This window comes from Nicotiana tomentosiformis, chromosome 9 (assembly GCF_000390325.3).
Source record: "Nicotiana tomentosiformis chromosome 9, ASM39032v3, whole genome shotgun sequence".
Taxonomy (NCBI): domain Eukaryota; kingdom Viridiplantae; phylum Streptophyta; class Magnoliopsida; order Solanales; family Solanaceae; genus Nicotiana; species Nicotiana tomentosiformis.
In genome coordinates, this window is record NC_090820.1 from 50343857 (window position 1) to 50364260 (window position 20404).

A 20404-nucleotide genomic window follows, 5' to 3' on the forward strand; every position below is an offset into this window, starting at 1 on the left:
AATATTTCTCCGGCCGCAATTTAATAAGTAAGCAAAATCAATACAAGATTAGAATCATCCCCTTTATTAGAAAGAAGTTGAAGCTACCTATAACAGTACTATAAGCGGGAAAAAAGAGATCTAGGAGTTATCCTGTTTTGCGTATCAAGTATTTTGAGACATTTTCAAAATGTTAGAATATATTGCTTTTCACCGGAAAAAGAAAGATACCAGACTAATGAAGAATTTAGAATTGTTCTCCTACCAAACCTTCCTAAAGGGTTAGTGCGAAGGGATTTTGGGAAAAGGGGAAAAAAAAAAAAAAAAAAAAGGTAGATCAGGGACTGAAAATATCTAAGGACCATTCCATAATAAACTACTATTGTTATTTTCATAACCTGTATTGATCAAGCTGTGACCTAACAGCTCCTTTTTTCATCTCTCTCTCTCCTCCCTCTTGACCTCCATTACAACATATTTCCATCTCCTTCTCCTTCTCTTCCATATCTAAATCCAATCTTTCTGACTTTACAAACTGTTTTTGCAACTATTTTATCTCTCTGTATCCACCATCTATTTTGGAAAATAATTCTTTGTCTATCGTCCCTTTTTCTTCATTTTTCCATCTAAATCTTGATTCTCCTTACTTCCAACCCTTCCTCGCAAACCCTAACTCCTTAAACCACTCCAAATCAACAGCCTTTGAAGATAAACCTCCAAAGATATATGTTATAGCTTCACTCCCTTCTCAACTTAAAAATACATTATATATATATTATCCTCATTTGTTATTTTCTCTATCAAAGCTTATTATTCTTTTGAGCTTCACCTCATACGATTTAATTTTTCTATCCCTTGTTTCTTCAAGATTTTAAGTATGGATCCTAGTTTTGCCCCAATAAAAGAAGAGGTTCCTGGATCTAATGAGCCTTCTTCTTTTATGTGGATTCCTCAACCAATGGAGGGGCTTCATGAGAATGGCCCTCCACCATTTCTAACAAAGACTTATGAACTTGTGGATGATCCAAACACTAACGATATTGTTTCTTGGAGTAGAGGTAATAACAGTTTCATTGTTTGGGATCCTCAAACCTTTTCCATGAATCTCCTTCCAAGGTATTTCAAGCATAGCAATTTCTCAAGCTTTGTCAGGCAGCTCAATACTTATGTAAGCATTATTTTCTCCAACCAACTCAAATAGTATATAGGGGTATATATAGGTAGATAGTGAATGGAACAAAAAAAGTTCAAGACTTAAAGTTCTACATACTGACACAAATAGTTGTTGAGTATTTGTATAGTGCTCTAGAATTTTGTTATGATTTGCGCTCATGTTCGTGAAGTTTCTGTGGAATACAACTTGCACAGTTGCACTAGATTTGTTTCCTTTAGTGGCAACTTGCACTAGATTTGTTTCCTTTATTGGCAAGTTGCAATAGATTTGTTTCTTTTGTTTAAAATGACAGTTCATTTTAAGTGCTTAGAAAATTATATAAATTGGCAGCTCAATCACTAAGAAAGGGAAGTGAATCTTCGGTTACAAAACAAAAATGAAATATTCAGTTTCCTACGAGTAATTAACATTACAATGTCAGCCAATTCATATTACCGTCTGTCCAGCTACATTTCATTAGTGTATGCAGTTCTTTTGTATCAGTAGCAATTTTTGTACGAGTTTCTTGACATCTTATAATTTCTACAGGTCTTCTAAACTTCCAGACTAGCTAGTGAGTTAACAATACTCCCTCCCTTTCAATTTATGTGAACTCATTTGATTGGACACGAAGTTTAAGAAAAGAGAGAAGACTTGTGAACTTATGGTGTAAAATGGGGCACATATATTTTGTGTTGGTATAAATTATTGCATAAAGGTAAATTGTTTCCAAATAAGGAAATGAATCATTCTTTTTAGCATGAACTAAAAAGAAAATAGGTTCATATAAATTGAAACGGAGGGAGTATAATTTTATTATGAGTTTAACTATTATACAGGGAAGTGTACGTGAAGGAATTTTTATACTATCATCCGGATAACTACAGATGAATAGTCCATAAAAGGTATATTTAGTAAACTGGAAAATAAGGTAGGTACTAATAACCAATAATAAAAAATTGTAGAAAATAAAATCCCAATATTGTTGGTTTTTTCATGGTCCTTTCTTTTTTTCTTTTCCTCCCTAATGGAAGAGTACTAGCAATGTGAATTATCATGCAGGGATTTAGGAAGGTTAATCCAGACCAATGGGAGTTTGCTAATGAAGGTTTTTTGAGGGGGCAAAGGCATCTCTTGAAAGCAATTAGGAGGAGAAAGACAAGTAATTTCCATCCTAGCCAAGCTTCAAATAAAGGTATAGACTCTTATATTGAATTGGGAAAGCTTGAATTAGATGTCCTGTCCAAATACACTCACGCAAGTATACGTGGTCGTCAAGTAATAAAGTAGTGAATAAAGTATCGTTCCCACGAAGACTTATGATTAACTTTTGACTAATTTAAACTCGAATAACTTATTGATTCAAGATATTCTTAACAAAACATATAATTTTCTAAATTACTAACTACAGACTATCAAATAATGAATTGCTAAGAAGGAAACACAACACTTAAATAGTTTTTGAATAACAATCAATAAGATATAATATTCCAGGGTCACGGGTCATCTAACATTCATGTTGCATTCTTAGTTTAAAATAACTAAATGATTTATCGGAATTGTTGATTCACAGAGTTAATTTCACTTGTAAGAATCTGTCGAGTTCTGACAAACCTATTCAAGTTAGCTTAATACCTATATGTCTATGGAATTAAGTTTAACAAGAACGCATTTACAATTTCTATATTACAACCGAGCAAGGCAATTAGGTATATCTCTATCCTAATCGCGAATCCGTTCCCCGATGCCCGGATATGAGAACTTACTCTATTTACTCCTATATGCAATCTAGGGTTCCCACTTTCGAGTTCAACTCTAGATTCATAGATAGTATTTCACTGTTAGCTACTCAGCAAAATAATTAAAAATAGAATTAAATAAACAACCCAATATGATAAACTCAATGTAGTCAAATTAAACTTCAAAAATCAACATTCATGTATACCCATGACCCTAGAACAATAAGATTCTTAGCCACTCATATTCAGGCAATCATCCAAAATTTCATAAGAGTGCATAAAAATCAATAAAAGAAAGAGAGAATAAGAACTCCAGACGAATTCCTTGGTTTTTCTTCAACTTGGTTGTAGCTTCTGTCTTTTTCAATCTTGCTCCCCTCTCTCCTCCTCTTCGCGCCAAAAGAAGCGTTTTTAAGCTTATATATTGCATCCAAAAGTCGTGGGCTAGAGTTCTCCTAACCCTAGCCCAAATCGGCTTCAGAGGTTGATGTTAAGGTGGATGCGACGCATCCACCTCGTCCTCCATTTCTTAACTTAGCATGTGAGGATGGATGCGACGCATCCACCTTCTCTTCAACTTCCGAATTTTGCATGCGAGGGTGGATGCGACGCATCCACCCTTTTCTTCTACTTTCCAGTTTCGGATGCTATGGTGGATGCTATGGTCCAACTTCACTGCTCAGGGTGTATGCACGATGATGTTTTTTTTCTAGATTGGATGCGACGCATCCAATCTCTCTTCCTCTACCTAGGACACCTTTTTTCATATTTTTGCACTCCAAAAACCTTAAATAGTCAAACATAACTTAATTAGTCATCAAACCAATAATTAAACCATGTTGGGCATTTTAAAGATCAAATAACAACAAGAAGCGGTTAAAACATGGGTAAAGTAACATAGACATATATCGAAATATGCCAAACATCACTACCCCACACTTAAACCTTTGTTCGTCCTCGAACAACCATCCTGTAGTAGACGAAACAGAATTAAGCTCTTATCATTCAAAGCACACTGCACCTATAATCATGGTAATTTGCAGCAATTAGGCTCTAGACTATGCATCACATATACTTCCCTTTAATTATGCCCTTCTTTAAACATATTCGAACAAAGACAACATGCTCACAATAACCCAAACCTCAAAAACCGACTCAATGTCACTATGCACTCATGGCTTGAACACCCAACATCATAGAGAAGTCTAATAACGTTACCTATCCCTCGTGAAACCATGTGCCCTCACAACAAGAACAAGAGAGCGAGTTCAATCCACACATTCGAATCTCATGATCAAATATATTTTAATGACTCACATATATCAAAGAAAATCGCTCACTCTCACAAAGAAGTCACATGCATGCAATTGGTACCATAGGCTTGCCCTTAATGTAAATATCTACTAATGTACGCTCGCTCGATCTAAAATCAATTAGGACTTTTTCATGGTTGTAATGTGGGCTAAGGGAAAGGTAGGATATATTTTATGAATAGTGACTCAACCTCCTAAGCACTTTAACACATCATCAAATAACTTAAGCGCAAATTCTTCAACACCACATCAATTTCAAAAATAATATCACCCCAACAATATTTCCTCTTTCTTTAAGCACTACTTTAATTCATACCCACTAGCAAGAACAAGACAATAATTTATTCATCTATATATTTTTTTTTCCCGCTAGTGGTGTATTATTTTACGAAATAAGTGCACCCTTCTTTCTTTCATTGGTTCCACTCAAAAGTCACCCCACACTTATCCCTTCTTACTTCTTTTAGTGCTCATCTAACAATTAAAGTGCTTTAAGAGGTAAAAGGATCAACACAATGTCAATTAAGAATAAAAAGGGTATAGGCTTGTAATGTGGGTGCCAAATAACAGGTCTACATGCTCAAAAGGGTTAAGTAGGGATAGATTTTATTTGTGATAAGCATTAAGCTCAAAAATATCAAAGAAAGCCAAAAATCATTTTTCAAACCGAGCATCACCTAAAATTTCGCTTCAACTCACATACCGGGCAAGTTCTAGACACAAGTACAATACATGGACAACACAAAAACCTCACCACACATGACACATGACTCATTAAGGACAATCACATTTCGACTCTCAAACAATGCACGCATTCACGAAGCCACGAGATATTAAACATTAAGCGCAAAGTGAACATAAGTCATGTAAACGAGACATAGGTATCACAAACATGCTATCCAATACATGAAGGCTTCATATAGATGAATTTAGTATTCACTGGTTTAATACATTCATCCATACAACAAAATATGAATAGTCCCCCACCCCACACTTAGGATTGTGCGTTGTCCCCAATGCACACAAACAAGGTAGAGTAGGGTGAGAAGAACTCCCTCAAGTCATGGTGGAGGGCTCTTTCGCAGTTTGTGGAAGAGCATCTGCATCCATAGCTTCCATCAGGATCCCCCCCCCCGGCCTTTCAACATCATCTTCACGCATAGGGAGGGCTGACATTGTCCTATCATCAACAGCTGAAGCTGATTCTGTAGCAGGTGTTACAGGGACCTCAGTAGGCCTGTTGTGTGGAGCCTCAGTGACTATAGGAGGAACAAGAGTGGAAGGTCCGGCAGTGGATGATGCAATCAGCTGTGAGATGTCTGTACCTGCACATTGAACCAGGGCTCTGAGAAGTAATGATATCTCCTTCATCATCGTGGCCTGCTCGGTCTGAACTCGGCTTAGATCCGCACGAGTCTGTCTCAACTCATCCCTGGTGACACTCAACTCGACACGAGTCGCTATCAGCTCAGCTCTGTTCTCTTGCATGTCTGCTTGCATCTGCTCAAATAATTGTTGAACGGTGAGCTTAGAAGACCTTCCCTTGCTTGGCTCTAGAACATGAGTGACATCGTATGGTCCTGGAGCTTTAGCCTCAATGTCATCATGCTCCTTGTCCCATATTACTCCCATCTCTGTCAAGAAGGCTGATAGAGTATTAGCAAAGAACAACCTCCAATTGTAATTCAACCTGGTGCGCTGCATTTGATCATGCATGATGGCTCCTAGGTTGAGCGGTATCCCCTCTAATAAAGCATATAGTACTAGTGCGCGGTGACGAGGGACATCAGTTTTATGTTGGCATGGCATCAGGCGGTTACATATGAAGTTTAGAGCCACACGTGCTAACGCACTCATGAATTCCTTGGCTATAGAATGGTACTCCATGCTCCCATGCTTCCATTCTTGCATCCTTCCTGGTAGGGCATAGGACAGACTTAATGTGTGCATAATCGGGTGTTTTGCATATGGAGTCAAACCTATCTGTAAGTGTGTGTGGCACCCTTAAGAAGTTATTCAGAGCTTCAGCTAACACATTAATATCGACCCCTCTTACTCGCACACTGTTGCCCTTGGTGTGACGCCAATTGGCGTAAAGCTCTCTAACAATGGTGAGGTTGGCCTTGCCGTGACCTTTCAAGATGGGCCCCCATTGTTGCACCTCTCGAATTGAGTTTAGAAACTCTAAGTATTTTTTCTTAAGTGCTCCGATGTTGATCGGCTTTTCCGGAATATACTTCTTTGAAAATAGTATCTTCTTATAGGCACGGAATGCCTTCTCATTAACAAAGTTTTTCTCCCAATCAACTCGGTCTATGGGTTCACCCTCGTCTTCATCACTCATGTCGGCAGGTAAGAGGTCATTATCCGAATTGGATTCGGACTCAGATTCTGTAGTAATCTTCTCCTTCCCTTTATCAGTCGGAGCTCTCTTTTTGGAGGCTTTTCTTTGGTATGTCACAGGCTCTCTTATCTCTATTCCTTTGCTTGGTGTAATACCCTTCTTCACTGTTCTCCTGACTAATGTATCCTCTTCCTCTTGCTCCGACTCATCACTTAACTGCCTAGGCAGCAGTTCCATTTCCTTCTCCGTCCGCTTCCTTTTTCTCTGTGGATTTGGGCCGCCTGCTGCCCTTCCGATAGGCTTTTTGGGCGGTTGCTTGTTACCATCTTTGTCTTGTTGCTTTGACGGTTTACTTGTTGCTGTCATTTTACAACTCTAAGTACCTACAATGCAAAGAAATCAACAATTAGCATATGAAACAGTGAAGTTCAGCTTTAAAGCCGTTGCAACAGCTTGCACTTCCAACTATTCGTAAAGTCATGCCATTCAATACTGCATGGAATTATAGCTCATGGTTTTCAGCAAGTATGTGATAATTCTCTGCAATTTTTTTTTTCTTTTCAGAGAAGCATTGCGCTATATAGATATCGTTATGCCCAACATGAAGTCTATCCTAGCGATACTCACTAACCACGGTCAATTTCACATAGCACCTCACTCGACCCCACACTTATTATCAAGCATATACTAATGTTGCTCGGTTACTCAGACTTCACCGACGCCTAAATTTTCCTCATAGACAATTCGTCGAACATGTGATATGCAACAAGTGTGCCTAGAGCATTCTATCAGTTGGGTATTCGACTACCCTCCCAAAATTTGACGAGATGAAGGGAATTATAGTTTATCATCTCGCAACCATTACAACAACCAAGAACGACAGCCCTAAACCCCAGGCTTTTTCAGTTCCTTTCTTAATACATGTGATATTTGAAATTGTAAAACCTAATTGTTGCTATCATTGAAAGAGAGAAGAGAGAAGAATTCGGAGAGAAGCCAAAGAAAGAACGAAGGAGATGATGCGTACCTGTTGCATTTGTATGCTTGCAAGTTGAATTAAAGGGATGTGTATGCGTTTGTATGCGTCGCAAGTTCGCTGAACGACTTTGTGTGCGTTTGTATGCCTCAGTTTATTCTTAAGATATGTTAAAATATATAGTACTTACCTGTGCGTGCGAGCTTAGACGCGACGCATCCACCTTCTTTCTTCAAAATTTGTTGGACGCGACACGGACGCGATAGGCAGACTTCACTGCCTTGAGCAATTGGCCCGTCAAATTTTTCATGCTGAGAGGGATGCGACGCATCCGCCCTTTTTTCTTCAAAAATTGTTGGACGCGACACGGACGTGATAGGCAGACTTCACTGCCTTGAGCAATTGGCCCGTCAAATTTTTTTTTTTTTTTTACACATAAGATCTAGTTCCTACGAAACAATGAACTAGCTAACTTGGGTGGCCTCCCAAGAAGCTCCTGATTTAACGTCGCGGCACGACGCAACATGTTCTTCATGCCTCCACTAAATCCATCGTGGTTTTGTGACGTGAAATGTCACCACCCCAATAGTGTTTTACTCTTTGGCCATTTACCAAGAATGTCGCATTGGACCCCTTATCACACAATTCTATCGCACCATGAGGTTTCACGCTAACCACTTCAAACGGACCCGACCATCGAGATTTTAGCTTTCCTGGAAAAAGCTTTAGCCTTGAATTAAACAGTAGAACTTCTTGACCTGGTTCAAACTCACGATGTTGGATATGCTTATCGTGCCATCTTTTGGTCTTTTCTTTATACAATTTGGCATTTTCATACGCATGCAATCGAAACTCATCAAGCTCGTTGAGTTGTAGCAATCTCTTCTCACCGGCCAAGTCCATTTCCATATTTAGCTTTTTAATCGCCCAATATGCTTTGTGTTCAAGCTCGACGGGAAGATGGCAGGCCTTCCCATAAACCAACCTGTACGGAGAAGTACCTATTGGGGTCTTGTATGCAGTGCGATATGCCCATAATGCGTCATCCAGCTTCCCGGCCCAGTCCTTTCGATTCATACTTACTGTCTTTTCCAAAATCTGCTTTACCTCTCTGTTGGAAACTTCTACTTGACCACTCGTTTGGGGATGATAGGCAGTGGAAACTTTGTGCTTAACTCCGTATTTTGCAAGAATATTATTCAGCAATTTGTTACAAAAGTGAGTTCCCCCGTCGCTTATCAACACTCTTGGAGTCCCAAAACGTGTGAAGATGTGCTTCTTTACAAAGCTTACCACTACTTTTGCGTCATTAGTAGGAAGAGCAATGGCTTCCACCCACTTAGAAACATAGTCGACCGCCACCAAGATGTATCTGTGCCCGTTAGAATATGGGAATGGTCCCATGAAATCAACCCCCCAAACATCAAAAAGTTCTACTGCCAGAATATTTTGCAAGGGCATCTCGTGCTTCCTCGTGATAGTTCCAGTTCTTTGGCATCTATCACAATTTTTAACGAAGGCATGTGCATCCTTAAACAATTTTGGCCAATAGAAACCTGATTGTAGCACTTTTTGGGCGGTTCTATCCCCGCCGTGATGACCTCCATACGGCGAAGCATGACAATCATGCAGTATAGCCTTCATCTCTTCCTCAGGAACACACCTTCTCACCAACTGATCTGCACACTGCCTATATAAGAATGGCTCATCCCACACGTAGAACCTTACATCATGTAAGAATCTTCTTCTATTGTCAGGTGTCCATTCTAGTGGCGTCACCCCACTTGCAATAAAATTCACATAATCTGCATACCATGGGGCTTCACCCGAGGAGACTGCCAATATTTGCTCATCCGGAAATGTTTCTTTGATTGGCCCTCCTTCAGCTACATGGTCCCGACTTTCTAATCTGGACAAATGATCGGCCACTTGATTTTCTGTCCTTTTTCGATCTCGGATCTCTAAGTCAAATTCTTGCAAGAGGAGGACCCAACGAATCAGCCTTGGCTTGGCGTCTTTCTTTTCGAATAAGTATCTGATAGCTGAATGATCTGTGTAGACGATGACTTTGGTTCCCACTAGATAGGATCTGAACTTGTCAAACGCCCACACCACTGCAAGCAACTCCTTTTCAGTGACTGTGTAGTTCATCTGAGCTGGATTCATAGTCTTGCTCGCATAATAAATGGAGTGAAAGATTTTATCCCTCATTTGCCCCAAAACCGCTCCGATTGCTATGTCACTTGCATCGCACATCAACTCAAATGGTTGTGCCCAATCAGGGCCAATGATAATTGGTGCAGTCACCAATCGTCCCTTCAGCTCCTCAAATGCTTTCAGACATGCATTATCAAACTTGAAGGTGACATATTTCTCTAGAAGCCTGCACAAAGGAGAAGAAATTTTTGAAAAATCTTTAATGAAACGACGATAAAAACCTGCATGGCCCAAGAAACTGCGAATGCCTTTTACGGATGTCGGTGGGGGCAATTTTTCAATCGTCTCCACCTTTGCTTTATCCACCTGTAGACCATCTTTTGAAACCTTGTGCCCCAAAACTATACCTTCACGTACCATGAAATGGCACTTTTCCCAGTTTAGCACCAGGTTCGTCTCTTCACACCTAGCAAGCACTTTATCAAGGTTCATCAAACAACTATCAAAAGAAAATCCAAACACAGAAAAATCATCCATGAATACTTCTACGAATCTTTCAACCATGTCAGTAAAAATAGCCATCACACACCTTTGAAAAGTCGCAGGTGCATTACAAAGACCGAAGGGCATTCTCTTGAATGCATACGTGCCATAAGGACATGTAAATGTAGTTTTCTCTTGGTCTTCTGGGGCTATAGCAATCTGATTATACCCTGAATAACCGTCCAGGAAACAGTAGTATTCCTGGCCAGCTAATCTATCAAGCATTTGGTCAAGAAAGGGGAGGGGAAAGTGATCTTTCCGGGTGGCATTGTTCAGTTTTCTATAATCTATGCAAATTCTCCATCCAGTGACAGTTCTTGTAGGGATTAAGTCATTATTTTCATTAGCTACTACAGTTATCCCCCCTTTCTTCGGCACACATTGAACGGGGCTTACCCATTTACTATCAGAGATTGGAAATACAATACCTGCATCAAGCCACTTAATCACTTCTTTTCTTACCACTTCTTTCATGATTGGATTTAGTCGGCGTTGGTGCTCTACACTTGGTTTGTGTCTGTCCTCCATGAGGATTTTGTGCATGCAGAATGCTGGACTAATGCCTTTAATGTCAGACATTGTCCACCCAATTGCTCGCTTGTGCTCACGTAGCACCCTTAATAGCTTTTCTTCCTGTAATTTGGACAAGTGAGAAGAAATAATAACAGGTAAAGTGTCAGAACTTCCCAAATAAGCATATTGAAGGTGAGGGGTAGGGGTTTAAGTTCCAATTTTGGAGCTTCTTCAATTGACGGCTTTGATGGGGGGGCACTTGGCCTATTCAGGGGCTCAAACGGGATTATTCCTTGCATGTAAGCACATGATGCATCTAGGATATGCATCATCTCCTCAAACTCATCATCCATCTCCAAGCTATCAAACATCATGATTGCTTTTTCTAGAGAATCGTCTAGATATACACTCGTGTCAAGAAGATTCTCATGCACCTCCACTACAGATATCATAGAGAGCTCCTCATAGTGGCTGGGAAGTTGGATTGCCTTATAGACATTGAAGACTGCTTCCTCGTTGTCCACCCTCATAATTATTTTCCCTTCTCTCACTTTAATTATTGCATCACCAGTAGCCAAGAGAGGTCGTCCCAATATGATTGGGACTTGTTCATCAGCTTCGAAGTCTAGAATAATGAAGTCAGCTGGGAAGATGAATTTTCCAATTTGCAGCAGCACATCTTCAATCACTCCTTCGGGGTAGGCTATGGACCTATCAGCTAATTGCAACATCACCGTAGTTGGTCTCGGAGCTCCCAGACCCAATTGCTTAAACAAGGATAAAGGCATCAGATTTATGCTTGCACCCAGATCACAAAGAGCACGTCCCACGTCGATATTACCGATTCGCACTGGAATGGTGAAGCTACCAGGATCCTTAAGCTTTTGGGGAAGCTTGTTTTGGACCCTTGATGTGCACTCCTCAGTAAGTGCAACCGTCTCGAACTTAGTCAATTTCCTCTTGTGAGCCACTATGTCTTTTATGTACTTAGCATACTTTGGAATTTCACGAAGTACATCCACTAATGGAATATTTAATTGAACCTGACTCAACATAGAGAGAAATTTGTTGAACATGCGATCGTCATTCTTTTTCTGCAACCTTTGGGGGAAAGGTGGTGGTGGCCTTGTAACCTCCATTTTGCATCATTTTCCTTTGACTCTTGTATTGCCTTAGGTGTCAGCTCTCCCTCAGGTATGGGTTTTTCCTTTATCTTCTTTGGCACTTCCTCTAGCTCCCTCCCGTTTCTAAGTGTAACTGCATTAACTTGAGGGTTCTTTTCTATATCACTGGGGAGTGAGCCTGTAGGTCTAGTATTTTGGTTTGCTGCTAACTGCCCCATTTGCCTCTCAAGATTTCTGAAATTGGTCCTGAGCTGTTGATTGTCTAGCAACAACTTTTTCAGCAAGTCATTCGTACTTTCTTCCATTTGTTGGGGTGGCTTTTGAGGGTGAGTGAAATTTCCTTGAGGCCTATACTGATTCTGATTCTGTTGATTTCCGCCCCATGAGAAGTTAGGATGATTCCTCCAGTTTGGGTTGTAAGTGTTCCCATATTGTGCATGTTGATTCATAGGACCTCTGTGTTGTTGCCCCACATAGTATATAGATTCAGGATTCGTGGGGCACATGTCACTCATATGACTGTCTCCGCATAGGTCGCAACCAATAGACATCTGCTGTACATGTTGAATTTGTTGTGTTGTTATTCTGTTCATCTGATTTGCCAGTTTTGCTATATCGGCTCTCATGGCGGAAAAGTCATCAAGCTCAATCAATCCGGCTGCCCTCTGTTTAATTCCCCTTCTTGAATCCCCCTCCCCTTGCCAATTATGGTCATTAGCAGTGAAGTTGTTTAGCAAGAGTTGTATTTCACTATACGGCTTTGCCATGCAACTACCCCCACAAGCTGAGTCAAGATTCATTTTTGATGCTTCATCTAACCCATCAACAAAAGTGTGACCCAATACCTCATCAGTTTGACAATGATGCGGGCAGTCTCTGAGTAGCTTCTTGTATCTTTCCCAAGCTTGACGAAGTGTCTCGCCATCCCGTTGTTGGAACCCAAGAATTTGGCTCCTCAGCGACTTTGTCTTCTTAGTTGGGAAAAACTTGATCAGGAATTTCCTTGCTAGATCATCCCAAGTGTGGATAGAGTTCGCGGGCTCCTTTTGCAACCATTCCTTAGCTTCCCCCAACAGTGAAAAAGGAAACAGTGTCAGCCTGACATAGTCCTTGGAAACGTTCGGATAATTGTAAGTGTCCGTAATTTTCAAGAAGTTCTGAATATGCCTCTGCGGGTCCTCATGACATAGACCCACATACTGTCCTGTGGACTGAATCAGCTGTACCATGTACTGTTTGAGTTCAAAATGCCCAGTGATATCAGGCTTCACAATAGCCTGAGTCATATTCGCAAGATTGGGCCTTGCGGCTTCAATCACCGGACGCTCTCCATTGCCTGCCATCTCTATTGGCTGTGGCTGAACGACGATGTCCAACTCTCTTTCTATTCTCGTTCTAGCTTCAAGTTCCCTTCTCACTCTATGTAGTGTTCGTTCGATTTCTGGATCAAGAGGAATGAGGTTGTTTGCACTTATACTCCTCTGCATTCGAGAGAAGATCCTGCGTTGATACAAACAAGGCAAACTGAAAATTAAAACTTGAACAAATATCTAATAAAAGCTTAACTTAGTCAAGTAGCTAATTTCTAAGTCCCCGGCAACGGCGCCAAAAACTTGTCCTGTCCAAATACACTCACGCAAGTATACGTGGTCGTCAAGTAATAAAGTAGTGAATAAAGTATAGTTCCCACGAAGACTTATGATTAACTTTTGACTAATTTAAACTCGAATAGCTTATTGATTCAAGATATTCTTAACAAAACATATAATTTTCTAAATTACTAACTACAGACTATCAAATAATGAATTGCTAAGAAGGAAACACAACACTTAAATAGTTTTTGAATAACAATCAATAAGATATAATATTCCAGGGTCACGGGTCATCTAACATTCATGTTGCATTCTTAGTTTAAAATAACTAAATGATTTATCGGAATTGTTGATTCACAGAGTTAATTTCACTTGTAAGAATCTGTCGAGTTCTGACAAACCTATTCAAGTTAGCTTAATACCTATATGTCTATGGAATTAAGTTTAACAAGAACGCATTTACAATTTCTATATTACAACCGAGCAAGGTAATTAGGTATATCTCTATCCTAATCGCGAATCCGTTCCCCGATGCCCGGATATGAGAACTTACTCTATTTACTCCTATATGCAATCTAGGGTTCCCACTTTCGAGTTCAACTCTAGATTCATAGATAGTATTTCACTGTTAGCTACTCAGCAAAATAATTAAAAATAGAATTAAATAAACAACCCAATATGATAAACTCAATGTAGTCAAATTAAACTTCAAAAATCAACATTCATGTATACCCATGACCCTAGAACAATAGGATTCTTAGCCACTCATATTCAGGCAATCATCCAAAATTTCATAAGAGTGCATAAAAATCAATAAAAGAAAGAGAGAATAAGAACTCCAGACGAATTCCTTGGTTTTTCTTCAACTTGGTTGTAGCTTCTGTCTTTTTCAATCTTGCTCCCCTCTCTCCTCCTCTTCGCGCCAAAAGAAGCGTTTTTAAGCTTATATATTGCGTCCAAAAGTCGTGGGCTAGAGTTCTCCTAACCCTAGCCCAAATCGGCTTCAGAGGTTGATGCTAAGGTGGATGCGACGCATCCACCTCGTCCTCCATTTCTTAACTTAGCATGTGAGGATGGATGCGACACATCCACCTTCTCTTCAACTTCTGAATTTTGCATGCGAGGGTGGATGCGACGCATCCACCCTTTTCTTCTACTTTCCAGTTTCGGATGCTATGGTGGACGCTATGGTCCAACTTCACTGCTCAGGGTGTATGCACGATGATGTTTTTTTTCTAGATTGGATGCGACGCATCCAATCTCTCTTCCTCTACCTAGGACACCTTTTTTCATATTTTTGCACTCCAAAAACCTTAAATAGTCAAACATAACTTAATTAGTCATCAAACCAATAATTAAACCATGTTGGGCATTTTAAAGATCAAATAACAACAAGAAGCGGTTAAAACATGGGTAAAGTAACATAGACATATATCGAAATATGCCAAAGATCAATGGAGAAATTGATCGATTAAGGCGCGAGAAGCAGGTTTTAATGATGGAACTGGTGAAGCTTAGACAACAGCAGCAGACTACTAAATCATACATTAAAGCAATGGAAGAAAAGCTTAAAAGGACAGAACAAAAACAGCAACAAATGATGGAGCAAAAGGAAAGAAGGAAAGAACAAATAGATGATGAAATTAGGAAGAAGAGAATGAGGCCAATTGATCAAAGTCCTAGTAATAATGTTGGAATTATAGAATTAGGTCATGGTGTGAATGATGGAAATTTTAATATAAAGCAAGAACCTCAAGAATATTATGGTGAAATTTATGGATTTGGTGATTTTGAATTGGAGAGACTTGCTATGAGTATGCAAGGACCAAGTGGGAACACAATCTGTATTGAAGACTACACCATTGAGAAAGAAGATATAGGAGAACTAGAAAGTGAGCATAAAGCAATTGATGAAGGATTTTGGGAGGATTTGTTGTATGAAAATGTTGAAGATGATATCACTGTACTTGGTATTGAAGAAAAAGATGAAGATGTGGATGTTTTGGCTCAGCAGCTTGGATTTTTGGGTTCTAGACCAAAGTAAAGAGCTTGGTTCTTATTTCTGGTTTAGTTATGACTTGACTGTCCACCACTATTAGTATTCCATTCCTAATTTGGCTTTGATTATTTTATTTATATCCACCGATAGTGTAAATAATTTTCTCATTGTCAATGTAGTTTCACCTTTTAGTGACAAAAATCTTAGTTCCATGATTTCTATGGCTAAATTTTAGAACTACAAGTTAGATGCTAATTTGAAGTTCTTGGAACTTGAAATCTTTGGTTATGGAAAAGTGCCATTCATTCTTTCTATCCATGACTTTAAAATAAGCTAGGTGAGCCTAATTAGATAGGTCTATTGTACAACACATACATCCTATTAATTATATTTCTCTACATATTTTCTAAAGGTAGCTTTTCTTTTGAGAGTAATTAGAAGCAGTATAGTCAATGTTAAGATCAAGTTACTGCAATGTTTCTTCGGCAGTAATATGTAGTCTTGATTTCCAATAAAGACTTTGAATAAGTTAGGACTGATGCTTAGCTATGAAAAGATATAGAAAGTGAAGATTTTCTTTGTACCTAATGAAGCTAAGAAATATCTCTGATACTGTTGAATATTGAGGGATTATAAAATAGACTAATAGCTGACGGTACGTACGAAAATCAGAAATTGGAAATGTTAGCAAATTAAGAAAAGGGTAAACCAACACGACTGCGGGTTAACTTGGTATAAAGAAAGTCGGAACCAAAGTGACGTTCTTCGGAGTCAAGCGATCAAAATAGATTAAAAATTAACTAGGCACCATTTCATATATAGTGCGGTTATTTACCGCGTAATATTTGAACTTAAAATGGGCGGCAGGTATAACGCGCATATATAAGGCGCTATAGTATAGCGCCTTATATATGCGCGCTATACCTATATAAAAAATCGTGCCATCTCCTTCCCCCACCAGACGCGAACCAGCAAACCCCAAAACAAAAAAATCGCTCCCCTCTCCATTTTAAAGAAACAAAACTCAGTGGAGCCTACCCGTCCCACAAAAAGTGTATCTTCTCGGTATGTAGCAAAATTGCACTTAATCTAAGGCGTTATCGCGTAGTGGATTGGTCGTTTCGGCCCCCAAATCATCAAATCCTCACCTTTCAAAAAATTATAAATCGAGGCATTCCGACTTTTTTTTATTAACGAACAAATATTTCGGAAGACTTAAAAGATCCTGAATGAATTTTCACCAAATTCTGAAACTCCTCAAACAAGAAAAAACCCAGTCCGGAGGGTACAATTATTTGATGTATAGCGCATGTATAATAGGCGCTATATCCATATGAATTATTAGTGGGTCAGTTAAGTGCAGATGAATTATTGGTGGGGCCACATTTTATATATAGCGCGGTTATTCACCGCGCTATACCTTAACGGACAAAAGTGCCGTTAAGGTATGTCGCGATGAATAACCGCGCTATATATAAAATGGTGCCCAATTTTTATTAAACCTATTTTGATCGCTTGAGTCTTAAAGAATCACACTTTGATTCCGAACTCGTATAATGAGGCGATTCATGAAATGTTTTATGTTTCTGAAAATGAGACAGTGATAAAATATCACCTTTATGTTGATAATACCAATGGAATATCTTCAGCAGCTTTTAGATTTCAAGTCTAATGCAAATTCAGATGGATTTATTCCGACATATTGCCATATATCTGAATTTGCATTCCAAATTGCCTTTCAGAAGTCTGCATATTATAAGTTAGTAAAACGCCGAAATGCACTGCTGACCTAAGGATGTTTCTATACGTGCAAGTCTTCAAGAATGCTTTAGTGTCCCTATATCTTTTTCTTTAAACTTTAATTTAATAAAATGGGGGTACAAAGCCATAAGCCTATGGGCAATGAATTTGAACTTGGTAAAGCTTCAGTTATTGCCATTATCCATTCACTTTGTTAAAACTTAGGGTTACCAAATTGCGGTACATAGCAAATTGTCCAAAAGCCCATCGCAGAAGGACACCTAAAAGAATAACTTTAAAGTTATATCATAGACTCGGAAAATTATTGAATTGGGAATCATAGACATAGGAAAATTATATCATAACATCAGTGGAGAAGTCGGGAGGACATCTAAAAAATAACTTAAAGTCGAAATGGGCTGAAATCCACCTGCAGTTTTTCAAGCTTTTTAATTATAGATTAGATTATTATAAATAATTATAACTCGTTAGAACTCATTTGACTATTTGCGCACACAGTAACATGAGATTGTAGCAGTTAAAGGGGAGACTTGATTTAATATTCCATAACCAATATTACTTTAATCATATAATCATTTTTGCAGGAAGTTGGTAAAATACAATATAGAAGATCCGTAAAAAAAACACATAAAATGTTTACAATATTATTTTTTTCTATTTAACCAGTAGGTGAACAAAGGCAAATTTGTGTTTAACTACACGGACTTTTCTTAAATAATAATAAGTTTAAGTAAACGGAACAGGTTATAGGAGATGTATTCAATGAATCTACATCTGCTTGCTCCCGCGTGCCTTGGCTTGTGATAAAGCCGAATTTGATATAAGGCAATTAGTTTAGCACACATGTTTGCACGAGCAGAGACAGACACACACAAAAAGGTCATCCTTGTTGCGGCTTTCCTCGAAATCTGTAAATGTTTACTATTCTTAGTTGTGGTTTCAACCTTCAACATGACACATGTTCTTCACTTATTCCTGCTTTCTTCCTTACGAAATAATTTTTTTCTCACTGGTTAACTTCTGTGGCTTTTGCTAGGCTTCAAATGACAAGTGGAACTAAAATAAAATGACAAGTGGAACCTAAAGGCTTCAGGAGTTACGTTTAGGAGAATATATATAGTTGCCTGTGTTAGGTGAAGTTAATTAGGTTTCTTGGGTGACCGGTATATATAATCTTATAAAATTATGATCTAATATATTATATTATTTTAATAAATAATAGTTTTTATTTTAGTAATAATATAATATACAAAAATATAATAAAATTTATACAAAATCAAAGAATATACATTATATAGTAATCAAATAAATTGTGTGTTCCTTATTTATTCTTTATTATTATTAAATTAGCAAGTACTTAGTATTATAAATTTACTGATAAGACTTTTTATTAACTTTTCAATTGACTTAATATTTTGATATTATTTGTCTTTTAATATAATATAGATATATATTTTCTCACTCTAAAAATATTTTTATTTTTTTAAACTTATGTTATAGACTATAAGTTATAGTATATATATACACACACTAATCTTATGTATAATATTCTAATAGTATCTTTATATTTTTATATTTTTTATTATAAAATTATGAGTTCTATTTATTAACTAAAATTTCCTACATGAGAAATTTAATTAGTAATATATAATTTACCATATAGCTTGAAATTCTTTTTTTTTTTTTTTAGTATTCTTCCTTTATGACTTAATAGTGTATTATAATTTTAGTTATGTGTATATGTACGAATTTTCTCATCATAATTCTATTTATAAGTCTTATATTTTTATATTTTGCCACAAATATATATTTTATTTCTTTTTTTGTTCCTTGATTATCTAATTGTATTATTCATTATTTAATATTTTTAAATTGACATGTAAATTTTTAATAAGTTACCAATTTAGTATAATACAATTAATATAATTTTGTATTACTCTTGAAATTTAACTTGACTTTATTTTGTATGACTTTATTAGATTATTTAGATATTTAAATTTATAAATAATATTTTTGACTATTATTTATTTACTTAATTTTATCAAATAAATTTAAAGTGTGTATACAATCACATTATATCTTTTAACGATCCTACCGGTCGTTTTGCTTTCTAGATATCCATTTTTCTAATTAAGACTCTCCGTATGTACTTTTACTGTTTTATGACTTGCGAGGATGGTTAGTTATGGTTTGAAAGGGTTCGGGTTGAAATCGGAACACTTAGTTCCTTAATAGTGGCTTAAAATGGTTAAGTTTGACTTGAGTCAACGTTTTGAGTAAACGACCTAGGAATTGGGATTTGACGGTCCCAATAGGTTCGTATGATGATTTTGGACTTGAGCGTATGTTCGGATCGGGTTTTGGATGACCCGCGAGCATTTCAGCGCTTACTATTGAAAGTTGGCGCATTGAAGGTTTTCAAGTTCTTTAAGTTTGGTTTGGAGTAGGTTATGGTGTAATCGATGCCCCTTTGGGATTCCGAGACTTTGAATAGTTCTGTATGGTGATTTAATACTTGCACATAAAATTTGGTGTCATTTCGAGTAGTCTAAGTATGATTCGATGCGTTTGGAGTGAGTTAAAAAGCTTGAAGTTCATAACTTGATTCAATTTGGTTTTGGGGTGCAATACTTAGTTTTGATGTTGTTTTACGTGTTTCGAGAGTTCGCGCAGGTCCGTATTATGATTATAGACTTGTTGGTGCATTTGGACGAGGTTCCGGAGGGCTCGGGTGCGTTTCAGACCGCTTGGAGCTAAGTCAAAATCTGTTGGTGTGCTATTTTGGTTTCCTTCTTCGCGAACACGAAGGAACCCACGCAATCACGAAGAAGAATTAGGGACTATGTGGTTTTGTGCGTCAGGTTCCTGAAGGCTTTGGGACAGTGGCCTTCGCGGGAGACCTATCGCTTTCGCATAGAGTCAAGGGCCTGGGCAACCCAGTTGCTATATGCGTTCGCGAGCGATGGAACACATTCGCGATTAGTAGACGGCTCAGTGCACGCGTTCGCGAGTGTTCTCTCGTGATCACGAGGAGGAATGTTTCCTGGGATCATCAGTTTTGCCTTCACAATCGCGAGGTCTTGTCCGCGATCACGATGAAGGTACAAGCCTGGGTAGAATGTTTTAAAAGTCGAGACTTAGGCTTTTTGGTCCATTTCTCTCACTTGTTAGTTGATTTTAGAGCTCTTTCAGGAGGGATTTTCACCTAGCA

The 20404-nt window shown here is 38.1% G+C and overlaps 2 protein-coding genes across 2 annotated transcripts; both read left to right on the forward strand.

The window, feature by feature from the left end:
* The first annotated feature begins 856 nt into the window (after positions 1-856).
* LOC104088306 (heat stress transcription factor A-6b-like) lies at positions 857-2422 on the forward strand. The gene is made up of 2 exons (XM_009592962.4): positions 857-1147; positions 2195-2422. The coding sequence occupies exons 1-2, from the start codon at positions 857-859 to the stop codon at positions 2420-2422; spliced, it is 519 nt and encodes a 172-aa protein (XP_009591257.2).
* A 12452-nt stretch (positions 2423-14874) lies between these two features.
* Positions 14875-15477, forward strand: LOC104109926 (heat stress transcription factor A-6b-like). The gene has a single exon (XM_009619319.4). It carries the CDS (start codon positions 14875-14877, stop codon positions 15475-15477), a length of 603 nt encoding a protein of 200 aa, XP_009617614.2.
* Positions 15478-20404: the final 4927 nt, after the last annotated feature.

Excerpts from the sequence above, each read along its gene's own strand:
- LOC104088306 (XM_009592962.4), top strand. The coding sequence starts at position 857 with ATGGATCCTAGTTTTGCCCCAATAAAAGAAGAGGTTCCTGGATCTAAT. Across the intron at positions 1,148-2,194 it reads TCAGGCAGCTCAATACTTAT|GGATTTAGGAAGGTTAATCC; the intron begins GTAAGCATTATT and ends ATTATCATGCAG.
- LOC104109926 (XM_009619319.4), top strand. The coding sequence starts at position 14,875 with ATGCCAAAGATCAATGGAGAAATTGATCGATTAAGGCGCGAGAAGCAG.